The 8,433-nt window shown below is 49.3% G+C and overlaps 1 protein-coding gene across 2 annotated transcripts; it reads left to right on the top strand.

Moving 5' to 3' along the window:
* The first annotated feature begins 1,177 nt into the window (after positions 1–1,177).
* On the top strand, positions 1,178–7,999 carry TENT5A (terminal nucleotidyltransferase 5A). 2 transcript variants are annotated; one of them, XM_082756802.1, is made up of 3 exons: positions 1,178–1,357; positions 1,555–2,052; positions 2,984–7,999. In XM_082756802.1, exons 2-3 carry the CDS (start codon positions 1,618–1,620, stop codon positions 3,761–3,763), a joined length of 1,215 nt encoding a protein of 404 aa, XP_082612928.1. In that variant the 5' UTR covers positions 1,178–1,357; positions 1,555–1,617; the 3' UTR covers positions 3,764–7,999. The 2 variants fall into 2 exon arrangements, with proteins under 2 accessions (XP_082612928.1, XP_082612929.1); XM_082756803.1 differs by lacking the exon at positions 1,178–1,357 and having other exon boundaries at positions 1,435–2,052.
* Positions 8,000–8,433: the final 434 nt, after the last annotated feature.

Here is an 8,433-nt window from a genome sequence, read left to right as displayed (position 1 = left end):
CCGCTCGAACCGGGGGGCGCCCCGGCTGGGCGGGGGGGGCACCGAGCGGCACCCTCGGGGCTTTAATTAGGCGGGGGGGGGGCGTTCCGTGGCCTTTCCCCGCGCTGTGCGGGCACAGCCCCGACCCCCATCCCGCTGCGTAATGGCGGGGGGGTGGGCATGTGGGGGTGGGGGGGCTCGGTGCGGCGGCGGCCGCTACCCCCCCCCCCCCATCCGCCCCCGCCTTCCCCGCGCCGCCATTTGGCGGAGCGCCCGCTCGGGGCGGCCGCGCGTCACGCCGCCGCGCGCCCCCATTGGCCCCGCGCTCCGCGCGTCACAAAGCTCCGAGCGGTGACGCAACGACTCCCCCCCCCCCCCCCGTTTCCCCTCCCTCCCCGCGCAAACTGCGCGCACCTCCCCCCCCTCCTTCCTCCCTTCCCCCACCTCGGGGGCGCGCAGCGCGACGGGGCCGGCGCAAACAAATTCAGCGCTGGAGCAGGTGGAAAACGCAAAAAGGCGGAGTGGTTACGTTAAAAATAAGAAAAACTAAAGCTGAAAATTTTTGAAAATTCGACGCGTGCGTGTGTGCATTATCCTGGTATTTTTATTTATATTTTTTTGCCTCCGAAATCACCAAAGTTGTAATAAATGGGCAGGCTGCTTAATATTATTATATACATACATATACATATATACATACATATATATATATTTTCTCCCCGGGCACGGCGCGATGCCCCTGCGCCGCCGCCGGCCGCTTTGAAAATCGCGTCGGGGATGGCGCAGCCGGGACCCCCCCCCCCCGCCAGGTCCGGGATCCTCGGCATCTCCTCGCAGCGGGGCCCTGCCAAACCCCACCGCCCTGCTGCGAAGTTTGGGACGCCCGGGTACATCGCTATGACGGGTTTAAAAATTGGGGACGAAAATAAGGGGCTGCGCGGGGGGATGCCACTTGTTGCCCCACCGCCGCCGCCAGGGCGAGGGGCGGGCGGCTGCGCGGCGCTGCGCGGGATTTCCAGCGGGGCGGGGCGGCTGCGCAGCGCCTGGCCGAGCCGTGCCGAGCCGAGCTGAGCCGTGCCGAGGCGGCGGGGCGGCCCGTGGGTGCGCGCTCCGTGGGCGTGCCGGGGGCACCGGCGAGGCCGGCCATGCAGATGGAGGGGGCGGGCCGCGGGCGCCGTGACTCGGAGCCCCGGAAGAGCGGAGAAAGCCCGTATAAAAACTACTGGGGACCTTCCCCGGGCACAACTACGAAAGCTCCGGAGACGGCGGCGGCCCGCGGCGGGGGCGAGCGGGGCGGCGGGCGGCGCGGGGCGGCCTCTCCGACGGCGCGGGGCGGCCTCAGCCCCGGCGGGGGGCGAGGAGAGCGGCGGCTCTGCAGGTCCGGGCGCCTTCCTCTGCTGGGCTGGCGGGGGGCTTCCCCCCTTACCCCCCTCAGCGTTTTTTTTTTTTTTTTTAATTTTAATTTATTTATTTTTGGTTAATTTAAGGTGTGCGCAGCGGGGGCCGGGGGAGCGCCGCCGCCGCTGCTGCTGCTGCTGCTGCTGCTGACCGCTCGCTTTTTGCTCTTTTCGCCAGGCGCGGAGGACGAGGGGCGCCGGGGGGGCGGTGAGGAGCCGGAGCGGTGCCATCCAGCCCAGCATGGCAGAGGACGGGCAAGCCGGCGGCTGCCCCGCCGGGAGGTACGCGGGCGGCTGCGAGAGCGCGCAGTGCAACGTGCTGAGCTGGGAGCAAGTGCAGCGCCTGGACCGCATCCTCAGCGAGACCATCCCCATCCACGGCCGCGGCAACTTCCCCACGCTGGCCATGCAGCCCCGGCAGATCGTCAAGGTGGTGCGGAGCCGGCTGGAGGAGAAGGGCATCGGGCTGCGGGACGTGCGGCTCAACGGCTCGGCCGCCAGCCACGTCCTCCACCAGGACAGCGGCCTGGGCTACAAGGACTTGGACCTCATCTTCTGCGCCGACCTCAAAGGGGAAGCCGAGTTTCAGACTGTCAAGGACGTGGTCTTGGACTGCCTCTTGGATTTCTTGCCCGAGGGGGTGAACAAGGAGAAGATCACGCCGCTCACCCTCAAGGTAACCCTGCGAGGAGAGGGGCAGTGTCCCCTCCCGCCCTGCTTCCTGCGACCCACTGGGACACACGGGTGACTTTTCCCCCCCTAGCCTTGCACGTGAAGAGGGGTCTGCGGTAAAGCAGCTGGGCTGGTGCTCCCCAGCACTGATCAGCTTCCCTCCCTCCGTGTCACTGCGTTGACTGTCACTGCATTCGCCAGCACCGTTGGTGTACCTGCTGCAGCCAAGGCTCTGCCAGTCTCCTGGCTCAGCCCTACAGCAGCCTGCGGTACCAGACCCGGATCCTGGGGGGCTTAGGGAGGCTTTTGTGGCTGCGAGACGGAAGCAAGTGCTTGCACCGTGCTCTTTTGGGGGTGTTTAAATGCCCCGGTGCTGTGCCAAATTCCCTTGCCGCGCAGACGGCTCGCTCGGGTTAATTAGGCTGCGTGCCAAATGCCTTTAAGGTTTTTAGAGGGATTTCTTGGCATATGGGGCAGATTTGCGGAAGCAGTGCCGCAAGACCAGGGTCGGGGAGCGTTGAACAGTTGCTGAGTTTTCTTTTTTATGGGGGAGGGGAAGTGGACACTGATAAAAAGGGTTTCTTATCTTAATTGTAGCGGTGACCTTCTGTGTGGGGGTGCTTGGATATTTGGCATGCGCACCATCGGTTTTGCGTGTAGATGTATTTAGAAGCGCTTGAAAGAAGCAGCCCTGCCAAGTACTTCTCTTGCACGACAGTCCCAGGAACATCCTCCTGTGCCATCCCCATGCAGTGACAGCACTCTGGGCTTTTACACTGAGCATTTCTCCTCCGATCCGTGTCTGCGGGCTCCTTAAAGCTTTTTTGCTAGGACAGAGTGGAGGTGGGGGAGAAGGAGAGCGGCTGCTGCGGGGCGGGGGGGGAGATCTCTCCTCTCTGTGTCTTCATTTGCTCATTTTGTCTTTCCCCTTGTAGGAAGCTTACGTGCAGAAAATGGTAAAGGTATGCAATGATTCCGACCGGTGGAGTCTCATCTCCTTGTCCAACAACAGCGGCAAGAATGTGGAGCTGAAATTCGTGGACTCTCTGAGGCGGCAGTTCGAATTCAGCGTCGACTCCTTTCAAATCAAGCTGGACTCCCTGCTGCTTTTTTATGAATGCTCGGAGAACCCAATGACTGAAACCTTTCACCCGACTATCATCGGTGAGAGTGTGTATGGGGATTTCCAAGAAGCTTTCGATCACCTCTGCAACAAGATAATTGCCACCAGAAACCCAGAAGAGATCAGAGGAGGGGGTCTGCTCAAGTACTGCAACCTTTTGGTAAGGGGCTTTAGGGCTGCCTCCGAGTCCGAGATTAAGTCCCTGCAGAGATACATGTGCTCGAGGTTTTTCATTGACTTCTCAGACATTGGAGAGCAGCAGAGGAAGCTGGAGTCCTACTTGCAGAACCACTTTGTGGGATTAGAGGACCGCAAGTATGACTATCTCATGACCCTCCACGGAGTGGTGAATGAGAGCACGGTGTGCCTGATGGGACATGAGAGGAGACAGACGCTGAATCTGATCACCATGCTGGCCATCCGGGTCCTAGCCGAGCAAAATATCATCCCCAATGTGGCCAATGTCACCTGCTATTACCAGCCAGCCCCATACGTAGCAGATGCTAACTTCAGCAATTACTATATTGCCCAGGTTCAGACAGTGTTCCCATGCCAGCAGCACACATACTCTACTTGGCTGCCCTGTAATTAAGGACCGAAATTAGTAGACCTGGTGGGGAGAATGTTTTTTAACACATAGAAGGGGGCCCTGCGCCCCTTTGAAATGGGGTGTTTTGTGCAATGATGATCTGCTCTGGTTTTCAAGCTTGGTAAAAGCCTGTGGTTCTTCTAATAAACAACGGGAGCATGATCTAGAAAGAACCCCAAAATAATTGGATCCTACCCCAGAGCACAAGAGGCCTGTCATTAAAAGCAACCAGCTTCCCCTGAAATAAGCGAGGGAGGAATGCTTGGTGACAATATGGGTTGGCAGTATCTGCTCCCATAGCTTTGGCATAGAGAAGGTGGGAAAGCCTTATTTTCTTTTATTTTTATCCTTACTCTAGAATGGGATCTGCAAAAGGGAGAATTACGAAAGAAACAAAAAAACAACAAAAAGAAAAAAAAATCACAAAAAACAATTTTATATATATATTCAGGAATTAAAAGTAGAGGCATAAAGCAGAGATAAGCTGAATAAAAATGTATATTGGAATTACTGCATTTGGGGCTTGCAGCAAGTGCCGTCTATGGATTGACCGTGTAGAATGTATAGCTTGCTTGAATAGAGAATGCTTTACCAGAAACAGCTTGCTCCAAATGAACAGTAGGAGATTGGTACAGTTATAAAAACAGAAACACGTACGATGACAAAGTCCATTATTTCCAGCTGTGTGTGCATGCCTCACATTTTAAAAATGTGAGAATGCAGGGAAACCAGCTGTGGCAAACAAAATATGCTCAAGGACCAAAGATTTCACAAATAAGTTATCCGAGCAAAGAAGATACAGTAGAGTATATATATAAATATATATATATTAAAAAAAAAAAGAAAAGAAAGATGTTGCTATATTTGTACACACCAATAGTAATCAAAAGTGCCTGATGCCTTCATAGAATTTGAAGTGAGAAAAATATAGTTTTGTGGTTTAACCATGCATTTTGTTTTATCAGGGACACAAGGATTAAAAACAAAAAAAAAACAACCATAAGCTTGTGAATAAGTGGTGGAGGAAATGCCCTATTTTTTTTCTTGGCAAATACTTGTATAGAGTAAATGTTATGTCAGTGTGCTATTATCCTAGGTACGTGTGTGTATGTGTGTATATATGTTTGTGTGTGTATATATGTACATGTTATATGTGTATATCTATATATATACACACACAATATATACTAATGTGGTCTAGGAAAATGTAGCAATTAAGGAATGTTTAAATAAAGTACTATGTGTTTTCCAGTTTGCAACAGGATGTCATAGGACAGTGGGCACCTTGCAGTGAATTTTTAACCCACACCTGAGAAATTTGGAGTAAACGAACCAGTCAGGATTAAGGTGGGATTCAGATAATGTCTTTGGTTGCAAGAACAAGGATTACAGTAATTCAGTGAGTTGCTTGTGAGCCATAATAATTCCACAAATGGAGAAACATATGACTAGCTGATTTTTTTTAACTGTTTTGTACTGTAATGCCATTTTGACATTTAACCCACTAATGTTGTGACTGCATACCTCCATGATGTGTAATTCAGTGGAACGTGGATCAAAGATAGGTTTATTTAAACCCCCTGACAGCTAAAGAATATTGTATTAGTTGGTGATCTGAACACTAATTGTTAGTATTTAAAGGAGTATTTTAATAGAATGCGTTACGCATTCCAGGACCACTAGAACTTAGTAAATGTGAAATGAACCCTTTTTAAGAGTGTTGCACGATTGCTTAAAATTATATTTTATATATATATATATTATATATATATATTTTTATGCAAATATTAAACATCTTTGATCTGGTTGTCACACTGCATTTACAAGTTCAGTACTGTACTTTATTTAAATGGAATCACTTTGCATTGGAACAATAACTATTCACTTTCATTTCCTCTCCCAAAAGACCAGCAGGGGGAAAATCAAACCTCTGCTGTTGTTTTCACTTCAGTGCCATCCCTGAAGGTGTTAGATTCTTTGTTGGGCTTTGAAACCCTGATGACTAAATGACACTTGACGCTAATATTTCGCTTTTTCGTACTGAGGAAAAGGAAAAAAAAAAAAAAAAAAAAAAAAGGGAAATCAGGCTTTTGAGAGAAAATGTGACCTGCCTCGTTGCATGGTCTTATGGAGGCAGGGGCGAGGGAGGAGAAGACTCGTATCCCAGCAGTGTTTTCCCTACAGAGATACTAAGGTACATCTATTTTTGTCACACTTTGTACTTCTAACTCTGAAGGCAATCTAACAGGAACCCGATTTGTTTACTGAAGCACCTTCCCTGTGAATTCTTCAGGAAATGTAAAAGCTGTTTCATTGCCCTTTGCTGTGTTTGCTCGGAGACCTTGTCCCCTCAGTCCCTTCCTCCTGCAGAGGCTGCAGCCTCCCGCAGGCTTCCTCCTCTCCCGGCCCCGGGCTGGGGGCCGTGCCCCACCGTGTCCCAGTGGTGGAGTGGGGCTGGAAGGCGCTGCTCAAACCCAAGCACTGCCGGCAGCTCTGGAGAGGGTTTCTGGCGGAAGCGCCGGGGAGGACTGGGGAAATAGGATCAGCTGGTAATGTGGTATGTCTTCTCTCGCCACAACTATTTGCAGCAAATAAATGAGTCATCCGCTCTTTCGAGGGGGCTGAGAATCTATAGCGGTGCCACAACCACAAGATGCTGATAATACATGACACAATGTATTTTTTCCTTTGAAGGACCCTTTTTCCATTGCTTAGAAGAAAGTTTTGATTTACTTCCTCTCCACTCAAATTTTATTGTGTTTTTATGATTGACAGCAGCTAGTTACCTTATAGTGCATGCAGCAGGGCTCTGAGCTAAACTGCACCTTTCAGCGTTTGCATTTTGATACATATATAATATGTTTTTATATATATTATATAGGTATTCTGGATCTGTTTTGCATATGTTAATGAGCAAGTGGTGGAACTGGTGGAGCTTTGTTGTATCTGTGACTGGGAGTTTAAAAGGTGCCCGGTGTTAGAGGTGGGAAGAAGGCGTGAGTTCAGGCCAAGAGTAAAATAAGAACCCCTTTTCAAAGCTGGTTTATTTCTGCGGTTTGCACACCTTCCCCTCCATAAAATCTGGCTCTTTTTTAACTGTTTTTTCCCCTCCTCTTCAGCACACTGGTACTTTTAAAGTTAACAACCGCATTCTTGCTTTGTAGACTTAATTTTTCCCATCCAATCAGCTGTAAGGCTACAACTTGCTACAAGAGACAGTGCCTCTTTTAAAGAGCTGAACTGATTAAAAACATTGACCTGATTACAGTAAAACTGTTTGTGCCGCAGCTGAATTTATTGCTAACCAACAGGGACCTAAACTTGGTTCAATGTAGCTATCGTGAAACAATCGAGAGCTTTGAAATGGGATTTTTTTCCTTAGATGTAGCTGTCCCCCCAAATGCAAGAACATTTCTTCTAAAAATAGATGGGCAGTTAGGAGACCAAAAAAGTGATATTTTTCTGGTTTTATTGCACTTAAAATATTTTTTGTTTTGTCTTGCACAAAGGCCTTCACACAAATCTTCTAAACACTTCTTACTAAATGCTTGGTTTGCATCATGTCAGAAACTCCTACCAGTTCAAAAGAAGCTTTTTTTTTTTTTTTTTTTTTTTTTTTTTTTTTTTTTTGAGAAAATGAAGTGTGTTAGATAAAACTGCACGGAAGAGGAAAAACTGTAATTGCATATTCAGCTCCTATTTGAATATATTCTTTTGTATGGTTTTCTTTATGCAGAGAGTTTCCCTTGCGAGAAAGAAAATCAGTGTACTGTTTTGCTGTTGTAATAATGGTTTGCTAACAAAATAAATAGTAAAAAAAAAAAAAAAAAAAAAAAAAAAAAGCCTGCAAATTTCAAGACAGCTTGGCTGAAGCACTGCAGGCTCCTGCAGTCTGTAGGAGTCTGTGCAGATTTGCTTTCCCTCAGATTTCCTTACAACTGTTGCCTTCTGCAAGGCATCCTGTTGCAGCAAACTGCTCCTTGGATTGCTCTTTTGGAACATTTTGACTATAGGCTTTGTCACAGAAAAAGAGCTGATGGAAAACAGACTCTAGAGGGAACAGATTGTGAATTTTGTTTACAGCATCCAATATTTGGATTTTTTTTTTTTTTTTGTAAATAAAAAGAAGTTATTTTTTTCTATTGATTTGTGTCTGCTGTCTTCCATGTCTGAAATAGCTCTGGCTTGCTCCTAATGAATACCAACTCGCTTTCATTAAAGAAGAGACGAGGGCACCACTTTTCCGAGAAGAGCAACATTGGGTCGCTTTCTGATGGGAGTGCAGCCATTTTGAAAAGCTTTGCCCAACTTCAGGCCCACTGTGCCACAGAGAAGCTCCCCAGCCAGCACAAAAACCACTTGGTCCAGATCTTGTCAGGCCATGTAAATGCTCCAAAATCTGGTGCCTTGCCCAACCAGCAGTGCTCTTGCTGCCTTCCCGGTGTAGGTAGCAGAGCCGAAACCTCCTTGTGAGGCCTGCAGTGACAGAAGGGTCCCGATGCCTCCACTCGCCGTTTGGGTAGTCCTGAGGGGCAAGAGGTGCTGAGATGGGGCTGTATGTAGTAGAAGGGCAGGCGCTGCAGCTCGGGAGAGGGGATTCACATGCCTGTTGGACATAGCTGCTGGATCTATGCAGTTCTTCCCCCAGCCTCAACGTTTGCTCGCCTTGCTTG

Source organism: Aythya marila (genome assembly GCF_965140915.1).
Source record: "Aythya marila genome assembly, chromosome: 3".
NCBI classification, from domain to species: domain Eukaryota; kingdom Metazoa; phylum Chordata; class Aves; order Anseriformes; family Anatidae; genus Aythya; species Aythya marila.
Note: the sequence above shows the minus strand (reverse complement) of the source record. Positions and strands in the feature narration are given on the sequence as shown.